Consider the following 16,850-nt stretch of genomic DNA (forward strand, 5'->3'; position numbering starts at 1 on the left):
AAAGAAGCAAAAATATCTTTTACTATTAAATTTTGACAATTTTTTCTTACAATCTTAAATATTTTTTTATTTTTTTATTTTTAATATTTCAAAATCACTTAAAAAAATAATACATCATGTTATAAAAGTAAGTTGTCAAAATTTAGTGATCGAAATATAATTATCCAAAATCTAAAATATATGAAAACAAACCCCTCTGAAAAATACCTAAATACCCTTATTTAATTCGTTGACACCTGTCCATTTATTTGGTTTTTTGGTCAGTTTAACTTTTTCTAAAAATGGCCCGTGATCTGCACTGGTGGTTCGGTAACACTTCTGGATTTTACTCAAATAACCCAATTTAAACGAGTGACACCCCATCGTTGGTTTTTCTGTAAAATCCCCTTACCTTTCTTTTCAAATTTCTGTCTCCATTCAAAAAAATTCATAATTTCTTTTTTCTTAAATTGTTCGTCCTTTTGCTGCCAAATCTCCTCAGATCATCTTCCCCCTTCTCCTTTCTCCCTTCCTAACCCTAAAACACACCCTTTTTTATCAACCCACTTTTTTCTCAGAACCAACCATACCCTTCTTTTAGTGTTTCTGTTTTGAAAGCGTTGTCTGGGTACTCCAGATTAGTGCATGCAATGATCCAAATATATGGTGTTCTTGAAAATTCAGTTTATGGATTAATATTGTGGGTTGAAAGAAAGGTAACATTTTTTTTATTTTTTTATTCTTTATAGTTTCAATTTTTAGACTTTCCATTCTTCTTAAACTTATGGTTTTACGGGATTGTTTATTAACTGAAGTTTTTATGGTGCAAGATTGAATGTATAAATTTTTTATTTTGGTATTCAATGGTTCCGGCTCCGATTAAGCAAAAGTACTTTTTTAATCTTATATTTTATATTTATTTTGTGGTTTAATTTTTTGTTTCGTAATATTTACAGTACTAAAACTGGAATGGGAAGTAATTCAAGTTTTCATTTTAGCCAACATTGCAGGTTCCTTATCTTCCACTTATCCAACATTCCAAGTTCTATCACATTATGAGCTACAATTTTCGTGTTCTGTTGATTCCCTTTTAAAGGAAGTTGAAGAAAGGTTAAATCTTTAAAGCAATTTTGGGTTAATTTTTTGAGAACTTTTGGTTTTGAATTTTTCAGGTTTGGAGAAACAAGGCTTGGAGGCAAGGATTTAAGGTGGTTTGCAAAAAAAGATTAAAAAAGATTTGAGTTTTAGTCTTTTTTTTTATGCTTCAAATGTTTCTCATTTTTTCCTTTTTCTGAACTTTTGTAGTTGTTGTTGACAGAGGGGATGTCAAAGTAAAATGTTGCTGATTCTTTCAAATTGATTTAAGCTTCTTTTCTTTTTTTTTGTGAAATGTTGTTGGTGACATATAGGATATGCATGGATTCCAAAGGATGACAACATCCACATGTGGGTCTATATAGTAAGCAGCTTCCTCATGCATATGTTGAAGGCATGATTCATTTAGATAGTTTAACTTAATCTTTTTAAATTAATGCTTCAATTATTAATTGATCTTTATTGTTGTCTTATAGAAACTTGATCCTTATTGAGGCCACAAAATTGGTTGCAAAGCTTGATGAGAAGGAAAGAAATAATTTACCAATGCTTAGACAAGTTGATTTCATTGATAGGGTCCTCCATGAAGGTCTCCCTAGCTGTTGGCTTTTTTATTTATTTTTCTAATGAATATATTATTGGGTAATTTTTCAATAATGTGTTGTCTTTGCTCCAGGGTTTCTCTGCGATGAATAGGTTTAGCTAGAGCAGATGGAGTAAAGTCCAATATGAGATGATATTGGCGTTTCTTATCATTTGTTGATTATTTCTAGCCAAGGTATTTTTTTTTGTTGGAGAATGTGAGGAACTTTGTGTCTTTCAATGAAGTACAAACATTGTTTAACCTTGGCTTCACTTTTTGTGATGAGTTATCAGCTAAAATTACTGCAACTTTTTTCCTTAAATGCAACTTTGATTTTTTCCATGCCTTAACTCTAACTAAAATTAGAGTAATTTATGTAGATATCATATAGTTGAATTTGTATTCTTCTCTCATGAAGGACTTCGTGATATCATATTTTAGGGATAAAATGAAGAAAGTAAACAAACTCTCAAAGAGCTTGAAACTAAGCACAACAACTATACGAAAAGACAAAATGTTTGAATGACATGGATTTTGTAATTGAATCAGTTTTCATAGTTATATTGTTGTGCATTAATTCTTAATAATAAGCTTTTGAGGTGGTAATCTTGTCATTATTAACTTCTTTCCTTTTCAGGAGTTAGACAATGATATGAGGAAGTGTAAGGAAGAGTTCAAGGAGTTTGAAAGGCAGGATGTTAACTACCAGAAAGATTTTAAGCACATAAGTCAGAAGATCAAAAAGCTAGAGGATAAACTAGAAAAGGTAGAGAAGCAAGTCATAGTTCAATGCAACGAGACATATAATTCTTTTGTTTCTACTTTGTATGTCAGGATTCATCCAAAATTGAAGCCCTTATGAAAAAGGGCGAGGAATCCACTGATGGACAATATTCCAAAACTGCAAAAGTTATTGCTTGATGAGGAGAAGATCTTGGATGAAATCACAAAGAGTTCCAAAGGTGGACTTTTATCATTTTTACTAATTTATTTCTAATATAGTGTTGCCTATTGATAAAAATATAGTGTTGTTTAATCATAATTTTTTTATGAACAGTTTGGGAGGGTTCCATAACTTCTCTCCCTGTTTTACCTTACTATTTTCTCAGGCTACCAATGATATGGACAAAAGGTCATTTTCCATGAGTATCTCATTTTATAAAGGTTACAACCTTTCTTCCTAACTTCTTTTTATTGACTTTTATCTAACATTGTGTCCTGCATATTATTGATTTTTTTTCTTTCATTTTTAAATATTTCTCTTTATTTAAAAGAGTCACCTACATGCTAGATGAAATCATATGGAGTTAAATAGCCAACAATTTTCACTTTGGTGCAGCTACTGTCGAATCAAATATATGCATAAGCCCATGAGAATCCTGCTATTTCAATTCTAAACACAACATGTTCTTTTATTTATAAATATGTTTTCAGTTCCTTTTTTCTTGATCAATAGGTTGTTCTGGTAGTTGAAAACTTGATGGTTAACATTGCATTCACCATTGTTTTGGTTATCCAAGATCACTAGCATGTAATCTTTACAGAATGGAAATGTTCAAGGAGTACTAATAGAGATTGAAGAAAGTCTTCTATTGTTGTAAGTCTCCCTTATTGATTCTTTCTATATATTCATGCTAAGAATTTGATTTTGGCCTATGTTGATACCTATTTAATGTATTTCCAACCATCATTTTAACCGTGCAAGGATTGCTACAACATTGCAACTAGATTAGACAAGATTTGATCTATTGTTATGATAGTCTTGGCTGTCTTCTCTAACGTGGTGGCTATATATAGTGATGCCTATGCCTTGATCAAGCAGAACCAAACTTCACGCGAATGATTTCCATCATTCTAAATAAGAGAAGCTGAATTAGGAAATTTGGGTTTTCTAAGAGGATCCGATGGATTGATTTGAATGAACAGAGAAGTTACCCTGTGTACAAAAGTGCTTCAGAAGTGTTACAGTCTATAACATGCGTCCATCCTCCTCTGTAATTTTCCATTTGTTGTAGTAGTTGAAAGTTTTTTTGAACAATACTCTCTATCCCTTTCCCTGATTTGTTGGCATTTGTAAGTATTGTATTGAGTGAAAATGAATGAATTTGTTAAAGAAATGGTATACATTTGAAGAATTGGACGAGAGAAAACTATAGCTTCCATTTATATTCCTGTCCCTATTCTCTTTTTTTATTGTTGAAGAAATTGAATTGTAGATTTCAGAATTACTTATTATAAACCATGATATGACTTAATTTGGACGAGAGAAAACTATAGCTTCCATTTATATTCCTGTCCCTATTCTCTTTTTTTATTGTTGAAGAAATTGAATTGTAGATTTCAGAATTACTTATTATAAACCATGATATGACTTAATTTGACAATACTAAATATTTTCCCGCTGTTTCTCTACAAGGTAGAAGACATTAGAATATTGAGCAAGGAAGATATAATTTCCTTAAGTGATTCATTTAGCCTCACTGACGTGATTTTTGTGATTACATTTATAGAAAGAGCAAAATACATCAAGAATAAAATAAAGATGGAGCAAGAAATATTAGAAATTGCCATGAAGCAAATACATAAAGCTTCATAAGTTTCAGATTTCAATAGTAGAAACAACGTTCATATGCGTTCATATTCTTAAATGTAAATGAATTTCGTAAGTTATTGTTTGTCAGCAAAATTAAGTGTTCGGTTTGTTTTAGTTATTTATTTTTCATGAAAAAATCATTTTTGATTTACATAAAAAAGACAGTTATAATTTTATTTTAGAATGTTTTATATAAGTTTTTCAAAAATAAATCTGAATCACAAAAGATCATATTACTAATTATTTTAAATAGTTCGCAGAAAAAAGTGATAAGTTTTCTTTTAAATTAAAACTATATTTTATAATTGTAATAAAATAACTTTTACCTTTTATATATTCTCTAAAGTATTAATTATTGTTTATATACATATATCCTTAAAATTGTTTGTGTTTTTTAAGTTTTAAATTTCTAAGTATCCTTTACAGATATACGTAGTGTGAAGAAACTTCTAAAAACAAAATTAAAATCAAAATTAATTATTTATTGAATATTAAAAACAAAATTAATTACTATAATACTTTCATATTTGTTATATTATGTTTAACTTTTATTATAAATTCAATGTCTATGTTGATAATAACATATGTATGTATTTTTGTTTAAAACTTTTAACATCAATTTCAGGCTTCTCTGACTTTTTTTAATAGAGATATCATTTCAAAATATGTTTGCATTTCTCCATTTTTCTTTAAATTGATTATTCATGTGTGGACAATACTTTACACAGACGTTCACAATATACCTATATTTTATTTTAACAATTATAAGTACATATACATTTCATTTTTAATATAATATATAACTAACTCATAAAACATGTGTGTCGTACCAAACAATTAATTGAGAGTTAATGTTTGATAACAATATCTTTTATATATATATATATATATATATATATATATATATATATGTGTGTGTGTGTGTGTACTAGGATTTAAGTATGATATGAATTAGGAATTTAAATAAATTTATGCGTTATATTAAATTTTAAACCAAAAAATGAAATCTTAATAGGACTCTATCAAATAGAGTGAGTTGAGTGTTATTTTACGATTTATTAGCTAACACTATCCTCTAAATCAAAAGTTAACAATGAAGTATAATTTTATTTTTTGTTGGTCATTTTTCTTTCTTATTATTAATAGTATTGTTATTATAATTATTATCAGTATTAATAGTCTTAACAATTTTAGTGTTTTTATTTTATACGGGACCAAAGTTTACAATAACAAATTTTAATTATATAACACTATTATTCTTTTATATATTAATTATTATATCAATTTTAAAATGTAACACAAATAAATTCATATACAAATAAAAATATAGACCCGCGTAGACACGGGTATCATGCTAGTTTACTTCAAAAAATTTATCATAGCACGAACACCGTGAAATACGTACAAAATTAGGTAGAAAACAAAAATAGTTAATTCAGGACTAACTTCTTTTGCAAAATTTCTACATATTTGGGATTTAATTTTGCAGTTCTCTCCTACACAAGCGTCTCTTGACCGAAAGAAACAGACTAGGACACTTTTTTCTGATTTTGAAGACAAGTAGTGTCTTAAAAAGAAAAAAAAAACAAAAACAAAAATTAACACTTTCTATTCTGGTCTTAACACCACAGCATGAGGTCTGATCCAGAGAGAGTAGTGGATGAAGATGATGATGAGGTGTCGCCCATCGAGGAGGTTAGGCTCACGGTGTCCAACACCGATGACCCGACCCAACCCTTATGGACCTTCCGGACGTGGTTCCTGGGTCTTCTCTCGTGCTCCCTGCTCTCCTTCCTCAATCCGATATTAACCTATCGCTCCGCAACTTTGGTCGTGAATCAGATTTCCAATCTGGTCATAACCTTCCCTCTTGGCCACTTCATGGCGGCGGTTTTACCCACCACCAAGTTCACAATCCCAGGGTTCGGGTCCAGGTCCTTCTCTTTCAACCCGGGTCCGTTTAACATGAAGGAGCACGTCCTCATCGCCATGTTCGCCAACGCTGGCAGCGCATTCGGAGCTAGGTCGCCCTTCGTCGTGTATATGGTTAACATTATAAAAGTCTTCTACAAACGCAACATCTCTTTTACTACTTCCTGGCTACTCATCCTCACAACCCAGGTTCTTTTCTCTTCGCTTCCACTTCCTTCATCATCTTACACCCTCATTAATTTTATTTAAAACATGTATACACAAAGTTTCTCCAAAGGAAAATTATAGATTAACAATTTTTTTTTACAAAATTTGACAAATTACCTATTTATGTAAAAAAAAAATTACTTTATTTTACTTAAAAATAAAAAATTAATCAATTTCAATAAACTTTATAAAAAACAAATTTCCTTCACCAAAATATATTAAACTCTTTTCTGGAGATAATATTAACTTCCATCTCCCAGATCCAAAAGTTATTATATCTCAATCTAATATTTTTAATACTTCTTACGTCAATATTAGGACTTCGTTGTAATTTGTATCCCAAAATAAAAGATTTTTGTTTTAAATTATCTTCAATAACGTATTTTTCTTTTATGACGTATCTATGAGAAAATTTATAGATTGTAGATTTAAGAAATCTTTACGATATTGGTGTCATTTAAAAATCAATTTATTGAAATAGATACAATTTTTTTTACAAAATTATAAAAATAGATAAATTACTTGCATGCATAATTTTATTTAGAAAAAAATGGTACTTTAAAAAATTTCTTTGCTTTGATAATTTCGTTTCCAAATTATACTAAATTAGTAAATACCTATAAATTTAAAATGTATCTTTTTATAAAAAAAATTGATGTAAAATTTAAAATTTGATTCTCAGCTAAGATTTGAAATTATGAAAATAAAAAATTGTATTAAAACTATTCATAGTAAAAACAATGTTAATTAATTAATTAAAACGACATGTAAGAGTTGTAATAAAGTAATAATTGTAATGAAGTTTAAAAAATGACATGTTAATGTAACAAATAGATCAGGACATCGTATATATTAGGCAAGTAATATCTAACGGATGAAATGAAATATAATATCAAGTTTTACTTTACGTTTTTGTCAGCGATTTTGTTTTTATCAGTAACCATTTTGATAATATCATTTTATTTTGTGGTTTAAATTTTAATTTTGTTATCAAATATTAAGTTCTTACTCTATTAATTTTTTTTATCTTTTATAATTTTATACTCTTTTTTATTAGAATAAAAGAATTGAAAAATCGTCTTTGGATTTTTTAGCAAAGAAATAAAAAAAGTAGGTTTCTTTGTATAAAACAATAAAAATTATAAAAAAGCATAAAAAATATTTTTTATTATTTTAAAACTACAACTATAGTAAAATTTGCAGAATTTTTTTGTAAAAAAGAAATTAAATTTTATAATTTCAAGTTGTTTTGCATAAAATTTCGTATACTAGAATGATGATATAGAATTGATAAACAAATATTTTGAAAATGTGTAAAATAGGCTACATAAAAAATTATATTAAAATAATTATAATAGTAACTTGAATACATTATGACTATAAAGTTATCCGTGACAATAATTTCTAAATAATATATTATTTATGATTTTTTAATAACTAAAAATTTGGAATTTAAAATGATTAATAATTAAGGAATAAATAACTTAAAAGTATTATAAAAACTATTAAACGATGTAGTATGAATAAAAATATAAATAATTTTTAGTAATCACACATGAGATATATAAGTTTATAAAATTCAAATACCTATTTATTACTGTATAAATTTTCATTATAATTATAAACAAGCTTTATATTCATCTTTTCTAATTTACGATTTTACGGTGTATCTGCAGATGCTAGGATATGGATGGGCCGGGCTAATGAGAAAATATGTAGTGGAACCAGCCCATATGTGGTGGCCCGACACCCTTGTCCAAGTCTCACTTTTGCGGTAAGTAAATTTATTTTCATATTTTGATTTTCATTTACTCAAGTTTTGCTCATATACTAATTAGCCGAGGAGGTTTTAGCTAAATACTGAGAAAAAAAAATTAAGATTACCAAAATAATTATACAACAAATTTTGAAGTACCAAATATATATATATATATATATATATATATAATTGAGAAGCCAAAACCTTCCTAAAAGTTAAAAAGTTTCACCATTATGTTAGCTTGAATTATCTGACTCAAGGATAAAATTAAAATATGAATTGATTGTATTTTTATGCACTTTTTATATTTCACTAGTTTCCCTTAATTAACATATATGTTAAAGAGTAAATGAGAATATTAAGAATATAATTATGTATAAAGTCACAAGAAAATTATGAATAAATGAAAGAGGACAATAACTAAAAGAAAAAGTTAACTAGCAAAATGTAATAATATGAAGTTTAAAAAAGTAATAACATTGGATTGGTTGTATTAAAATTTAATAAATGTAAAAATTAAATTAATTATAGTTTGTATTTAGGTAGAAAAATATGTTGCACATCGAATAAAAATTCCTGGCTAATAAAATACTTTTTAAATACGCATGCGTTTTTAATCCATCGACATAGTAAATGCTAATACAGAACTGGATATATTTTTATGACAGACAAATCCTAAACACTTACCATACACAATTTATTTTAAGAATAGGGAGAAAAATAGGTTATTTATTTATCCAACATGAGTCAATGACTTGGCATCAAGCTGTGATTAAATTTAAATGGGATTATTTTAGAAAGCAAACCACTAAACCACGTTTATATTTTTATAAATTCTATTTAGTAAAAAAAATCAAGTTTCTACCACAACATTACATATATTCGTTCATCTTGTGAATGATTACATAAAAGTTTGTTTGTATGCAGAGCATTCCATGAGAAAGACGAGCATCGAATTCCACGCACAAAGTTTTTCTTTTTTGCACTACTGTTCTGTTTATCGTGGTACACGATCCCTGGATTCTTCTTCACAACACTCTCAAGCATTTCATGGGTGTGTTGGATATTCCCCAAATCAGTTATAGCTCAAAAGATAGGGTCGGGCATGAGCGGTTTTGGAGTTGGAGCCCTCACACTTGACTGGGCTACTGTGGCATCATTCTTGCTGAGCCCTCTTGTCTCACCCTTCTTTGCCATTGTCAATGTTTTTGTGGGTTATGCATCAGTAGTGTATGTTGTTATTCCTATGGCATACTGGGGCCTCAATGTCTACAACGCCGATAGGTTTCCCATTTTTTCCTCACTCTTATTTACAGCCCATGGTCAAGAGTACAACATATCTGCTGTTTTAGACAATCGTTCTGAGTTAAATGTTGCAGAGTATGAAAAACAAGGTAGAATTCATCTCAGTCTGTCTTTCGCCCTCACTTATGGCTTTGGATTTGCCACCATAGCATCCACCGTCACGCATGTCTTCTGCTTCTATGGAAGGTAATGCCACTCACATTATTTTGCTATAATAATTTAGTAAGACGATAGTAAAGAAGACTGTTTAACATTCTGGAATAAACAAGCATAAAATGTTCTAAATTCTATTTTCCTTTTTGGTGTGATTTATAATATGCTAAGGTCCATTTTACATTTGCTTTATTTGATGATATTTCAAAGGTGATGTGTATTTAATATTTAAAAAAATAATTTGTTTTCAGCTTTTATTAAAGATTGAGACATCTTTTTACACTATGAAAATATATCTAAGGTAAGTAAAAAAAAAAAATACATCTTTTTCATATCATCTATCTATCATGCTCAATCAATGTCACAAAAGTCATTAATGCTTCAGTATATTTTATTTTATAACTCAACAAGAAGCCATGAATACATTTTAATGACTTGGATCACATATGAACTGAGAAAATAAACTTGGTATACATTTTCTTTCTTCCATCTTCTTTCTTGAGTTTTTCGCTCACAACTAGTTCTGTATCATTGAATTACACCAGAACATCCTAAACTTTTTTTATTTTTTCTCATCATATTTCTTTTGATAAATAAAGACCCTATCATTCTCTTAGCATATTTCTCATCCAAGAAAATGATGCAACAGAAGTGGATTGTCCATCTCATTTATCTTCCAAATTCGAATTGTTTCTAGTTAAAGTCAAGTCGTCCAGAATGTAGCAATTCAAATATCATTTTAAACCCTGTTGTTTAATGGACAAGGTAGGCTCATTTTTCTCTCCTTGAAACATTTCTTTATAAAATAGATGTCAATATTGTTATACCGTTCTTGGAGCTTATTTTAATTCATAAAGAACTTTCATTGATTATAAATCTTTCTTTCTGGGTTTTTAGTTACAAATTTCTGAGGATACTCAACATAAACGTCTTCTTTCAATTCATCATTAAAAATGCTGATTTTGTTGCAAATTGAAATAATTTCCACCTATTTATTTTGTTATGGAGCACCTTCAATTGGCTTGCCGTATATTTATCTTTTTGGTCTCTCGGCTATTTGATTCAAAAAATTATTTATGTTGATGTACAAGTTGATATGCAGGGAGATTATGCAGCGTTATCGCGCACCTTCCGAAAGCAACGAAGATATCCACGCAAAAATGATGAGAAGATACAAAGACATACCTTCGTGGTGGTTTCACTCATTGTTGGTTGTGACACTTGTGGTTTCTCTAGCACTATGCATATTTCGAAATGACCAGGTTCAGATGCCCTGGTGGGGACTTTTATTAGCTGGAGCTCTAGCTTTGGGATTTACCCTCCCCGTTAGCATCATCACTGCCACCACAAACCACCAGGTTAAACTCTGCAGCGTTTGCTCGCTATTGAACGATAGGACATGCATGCACCAACTCTATCTTAAGCACAAACTTAACTTTCAAACATAAACTAAATGACTAGGGAAGGAATAGATCGGGCTCCTTGCCAAATGGTAATAGGGAGTTCTAGATTGGTTCAAATACTAAGGTAAAAGATTAAGTTTTTAGATAAATAGATTTCATTCATTTTAACACTCATCCACTAAGCTATATGAATGTGTATATTTTTATCTAATGATTTTCGTTTCTATCTGAACTGTAGTGGGCTAGTTAGAAGCTTGATATTTTGATGTGTCTTTATGCAAAACTATTGAGTGACATCCTCTAAAATAATTCTTAACTTCAATTCCGTCCTCAGTGACTATTTTTGAATCTAAAAACAGTGAAAGGTGGAGTTGGATATATTCACGGGTCACAAAATCTAAAGTTCTGACTTTGCTGTCTTGTGTTATGTGTTCAGGCAACAGGGTTTAATATATTCACCGAGTATGTCTTTGGTTTTATTTACCCCGGAAAGCCAATAGCAAATATATGCTTCAAAACTTACGGTTACGTCAGCATGGCTCAGGCTATCTCTTTCCTCAGTGATTTCAAACTTGGGCACTACATGAAAATCCCCCCAAGATCAATGTTCTTAGTTCAGGTATATTCTTAATACGGAAGTCCACTTGTCTTTATTTACTTACTATGGTCTAATAAAAAGTATGATGCCCAAGTCAAGTCAATTATGAGGACTTACATAGACCCTTTAGTAAAATAAATCTTAATTGCTGTATTTGTGGTTGTTTTCCTTAACATCCAAACACAGCATGCATATCACAGAAGTTTCTATTAGGTATTTTGATGCTCCATTGGTCGATCTGAAGAAGAAATAATTACATATGTCGAAGTAGGTTCAAAGGAGGGAAAATAGAGAGATACATCTCTCCTTATATGCTAACCTATAGATATATTACATTTCTGTGGCTTTTGATGCACTTAATCTGTGTATGTATTTATGCATAGTTCATAGGTACAATGCTTGCGGGAACTATTAACATTTGGGTAGCATGGTGGTTGTTGAACTCCATCAAGAACATATGTCGTGATGATCTCCTTTCCGCAGACAGTCCCTGGACGTGCCCGATTGACGGTTTATTCTTTGATGCATCAGTTATTTGGGGTCTTGTGGGACCGACGCGAATCTTTGGTTGGGAAGGAAAATACAGTGCAATGAATTGGTTTTTCCTTGTAGGTGCATTAGGACCCATAATTGTTTGGGTATTGCACAAAGCATTTCCAAAACACTCTTGGATTCCACTGATCAACCTCCCGGTTCTGTTTGGAGCAACTGCAATGATGCCGCCAGCTACAACATTGAACTACAATTCCTGGATTTTGGTAGGAACAATTTTCAACTTTTTTATCTTTCGTTACAGAAAAAAATGGTGGCAGAGGTACAACTATGTTCTGTCAGCGGCACTCGACAGTGGGGTTGCTTTTATGACCATCATACTCTACTCATTGGGTTTGGAAATTAAGAGTCCAAATTGGTGGGGAAATGATGGTGAACATTGTCCACTTGCAGCTTGCCCTACGACAAAAGGCATAATCCTTGATGGTTGCCCTACGAATCAATGATATGTCTCTGTAGTGGTTTTGCTACAACTAGACCCTGAAAAAACAAGTAGTAAAGTGCATTAATTTTAAGTTTTATACACCTTTTCTAATTTTTATTACTCTTGGTATAAAAGACATAATCAAACATTCATACTAATGATTGTATAACTAATAATAATAATAATAATAATAATAATTATTATTATTATTATTATTATTATAGTTAAATATATTTTTTTCCATTAATTTGGAGCGAAAATTAAAATGGTCCTTCTTTGAAATTTACAAATAAAATTAATTAATTTAAATTTTATTAAGAAAATGATCATACAGTCAAATATAATTTTGTAAATATGTTAGGGTTAAAAACAACAAAAGAGTATAAAAATTACAATTAAAAATCTTTTAAGTATAATTTACTCTCTCACCTAATCAATATATATAAAAAAATTCTGTGTAAAACAAAATTGAAAAAGATATATAAAAAATTATAATTTACTCTCACCTAATAAATATGTAAAAACTTATATTGAAAAACACTTTTGGTAAAGGTTCAAATGTGTCCAAAAGCACACATTAGAATAGGTAAATAATTATCTCATTTCAGTTAATTTCAATTTATAACATGTTTGAATTTTTTTTATAGACGTTTATAAAGGAAATAATAAGAACAAAATAATAATTATAAGAGAAATGCGTTCTGCATACTCAATTTAAAAGTGTTTATTATTTATGAAAAGGTTGTTCTTCTTTTTCTTCCAGATACTTTTATATATATATATATATATATATATATATATATCATCTTACATTATTCTACAAAATTTAACGTGCAGCCCAACGAGAGTTATTAAAATTCAGTCCACCTTAAAACTCATTTGCAAGCTTCAACAAAAGTCCAGTCAAATTTAGCTCACAAAGATGAATATTAAAATCTACCTTTTAAGTTCTTTACTACTACTTGTTCTAATAACTTATTCCAATTAAATCGCCACTTGAAAACCCTTCAAACAAACAAACACCCCAACTTGATCCATTGACAAAAATTAAACTATGAATCAAAATGTCAAATTGAGGCAATTTTTATTTGTATATAAGATAATAGTGCATACAATAATTACCCATCCTATTCAACTAATGGTTAGACATTGCCATTTCAATTTTTTTTTCATTAAATAAATTGTGTTGTAACATTTAGTAAATTTTTTTTGAGTAAGTTACATAAATATTTGATGAGATTTTCATGAATAATTGTTTTCAAGAAAACATTACACCGTCTTTTCACATCACAAATTACTTAAGTTTTTAAACATTTACATCTACACTTTCTGAATAATTCTGGGTAGAGAGACACAGTATAATAATGGTGATTTTTTTTTGAAGTATGCATGTAATTCAGTGTACACTGATTAATTGATTAACGTTAGTAAGAACATGTCTCCTTTAAGGAAGTTAAGCTTTTTGATATATAAAAAATTAATTTTAAAATATTTATTATATTTTTATTCTTATTTGTTGATAAAAATAAAATTAATGCTTAAAACTTATCCAAATCATTTTAAATGGGATAAGATTAAATTAAAAGGACGCTAAATATTAGGTTAAAATTCAAAATAATAAAATTAATTATTCAGATTTAAAATAAATATATATTTTTAGTTTTGTGTTTTTATAGAATGATATTATTTCTATTGCATAATCTCATATTGTTTAAAAATTTATGTTTAAAATAGGTTACATATATCTTATTCTTTTCACTCTAAAACGTTTTTTCAGATGTGACGTTTGAAAATTTCCCTTAAACCGTATGGATGGTGATGACGATTCTATCGATCTAAATAAAAACTTAATTCAATACAAAAATATTGAATCACACCCTTAATATAATGATAAATTACTTATTAAGATTCCTATTTATTTATACATGTATTAATATTATATAACTGTAACGAATAGGTTTGTTTAATCGTGCAATTATTTATTTATTTTAAAAGTAATATATTTTCAAAAAATGTATTTGTATTTGTTATCAGATAATCTATAATCTAGCGTCAGTATAAATTTTATAACAACTTTAATATTTTATTAAGTACTTATATATTTCATATTTTTTACATTTTGAACTTAAAATTTTTATTTACAATTAGTATGATATTTTAAAATACAATAATAGAAGTAAATACCACTTTGTTGAAATATGAGTGTATATTATCTATTAATAACATAAGAGTATGAATATTATTTATTGAGAATATTAATTTAAAAACTGATATAAATATCATTTTACTACAAAACTATAAAAAAAGTAAACTGTTTATTTAAAACTAAAAAAGGAATTTAGAATAAGGTCTGAAAGAGTTAGATACAATTTCTGATGTTTAGTATAATTTCCGAACTTTACATTGGGGCGCGCGCACACACAAAAAATATATATATATATATATATATATATATATATATATATATATATAATATGATTAAATATGGTTATGATTCTTTAATTTTTAACTTTTAGTAAGTTTTGAAATTAGTCAATTTTAAAATTTTGGACTAATTTAGTTTTAATTTTTAAAATATATGAATTTAATTTTTTAATTAAATTTTGTTAAATTTATTTGATATTTCAAATATTTTTCATAATAATATTTAATTTAATATTAAAGTAAAAATATGTTAAATAATATAAATAACTCAAATATAATTCTTAAATACGTAAGAAATATCAAATAAATCTAACAAAATTTAAGTAAAAAGACTAAATTTATGTTTTAGAAAATGAATGAGTAAGTTTGTGTAAAATTTCGAAAGAAACTAATTATAAAATTCCATATTTAACTCTATATATAATTTACGCTCCTTATCAACATCTTGATGGTTAAGTAGTGAAAAGAGAAGTGGAAGATGGATAAGGAAAAGGAATATTTGTCTTCTTAAATGCACAGATATTAATAATTTGTAACCATAGGAGGTTGCCAAAGCTACAGGAATTATGCTCAAGTTGTCCACTTCCTGGTGCCAAAAAGACAAAGAAGAACCCTACTTCCTTGCCTCTTTATCGAAGCACGTTCACTACCTACACAACTTATATTCCAACTTTTCTCCACACTAGCCTTTTTCTAAAGTTCAAACTTCATCAGTGGTTTTATACTTCATATACAATGCACCCTATATAAACCGAACATGCTGTAGGTTATCTATGTGGAAAATTATATTGATATTTTAAAAATTAAATTTTGACAAAAAAATATGAAGTCATTAAAAAATATTATTTCAAATTTTAAGAAAAAATTGTTAAAATTTAATTATTAAAATATATTTTTCTATTTATATTTAGATAAATGTAACTTTTATCATAAAAATGATATGATTTCCGTGTTTTATATTATTTTTTTAATAAATTTTCAAGTAATAATAAATTATTAAAGAACTTTAAAATATTTAAATAATTAATATGTTAAAATTCTTAATGATACTTGGTTATCTTATTTGGATGTTAAACATGAGAAAATTAATCATGTTATATGTCTTATGATAAGTTTTCTGAATTCTTGGTTATGTATTTATTTTTAGACTTTGCTAGAAATTAATTTTAGTGTCAATATAGAGTAAACTGCACTTGTGGAGTTTACCAAGTACACATACTGCAAAAAGCCAGTATATAATATAGAAGATATGAATGTAATTAATTTCGAATCATATTCAACCTATTTATAAGTTATCGTGAAAAAAAATTCTACAAGACAATTGTTCGTCTTACTCGTATTTATTTGAAAATTCTAAATACAAACTTATTTTTGTGTCCATTCATCTATTAATTTTAAAATTTTGATATTTCTTAATAGTCTTTTCTTAATCTATTTGTTTTCTTCAATTAATTTAATATTAAAAAATAATATATTTATTATTTAATATTAATAAGTAATATTTTTTATATTTTCATAAATAATAACTTTACAGTCATTTAAAATTAAAATGACAAAATTAATTTATAAAAATAATTTGTAAAGATCTAAAGAAACTGTAATCTATATAATCTATCTATCTATCTATCTATCTATAATAATAATAATAATAATAATAAAGGGGATTCCTCTTTTTGTGTCCACATTTCATAATACCTGTTTTATCCTTAATTATTTTAAAAATTAGTTATTTTATAAATAATTTACTTTTAATCATTTTTTTACAAATCTCTTTTCAAATCTCTTTTGTCTTAAGTCATTATTTAAATTTTCTTTTTACATATTTTTTTTTAAATTTTATATT

The 16,850-nt window shown here is 27.7% G+C and overlaps 1 protein-coding gene and 1 long non-coding RNA gene across 7 annotated transcripts; both read left to right on the plus strand.

The window, feature by feature from the left end:
* The first annotated feature begins 410 nt into the window (after positions 1 to 410).
* Positions 411 to 3,797, plus strand: LOC114188990. 6 transcript variants are annotated; one of them, XR_003605537.1, is made up of 10 exons: positions 411 to 695; positions 936 to 989; positions 1,152 to 1,187; positions 1,285 to 1,438; positions 1,551 to 1,663; positions 1,751 to 1,852; positions 2,295 to 2,619; positions 2,767 to 2,821; positions 3,114 to 3,254; positions 3,363 to 3,797. It is a non-coding gene; the product is annotated as an uncharacterized LOC114188990 (long non-coding RNA). The 6 variants fall into 6 exon arrangements; XR_003605539.1 differs by having other exon boundaries at positions 2,295 to 2,423; positions 2,492 to 2,619; positions 3,114 to 3,797; XR_003605540.1 differs by having other exon boundaries at positions 2,715 to 2,821; positions 3,114 to 3,797.
* A 1,944-nt stretch (positions 3,798 to 5,741) lies between these two features.
* LOC114187619 (oligopeptide transporter 4-like) lies at positions 5,742 to 12,703 on the plus strand. Its single transcript, XM_028075915.1, has 6 exons — positions 5,742 to 6,371; positions 8,066 to 8,163; positions 9,076 to 9,639; positions 10,709 to 10,964; positions 11,446 to 11,628; positions 11,991 to 12,703. The coding sequence occupies exons 1-6, from the start codon at positions 5,883 to 5,885 to the stop codon at positions 12,603 to 12,605; spliced, it is 2,205 nt and encodes a 734-aa protein (XP_027931716.1). The 5' UTR covers positions 5,742 to 5,882; the 3' UTR covers positions 12,606 to 12,703.
* The last annotated feature ends 4,147 nt before the right edge of the window (positions 12,704 to 16,850 follow it).

This window comes from Vigna unguiculata, chromosome 6, assembly GCF_004118075.2.
Source record: "Vigna unguiculata cultivar IT97K-499-35 chromosome 6, ASM411807v1, whole genome shotgun sequence".
Taxonomy (NCBI): Eukaryota; Viridiplantae; Streptophyta; class Magnoliopsida; order Fabales; family Fabaceae; genus Vigna; species Vigna unguiculata.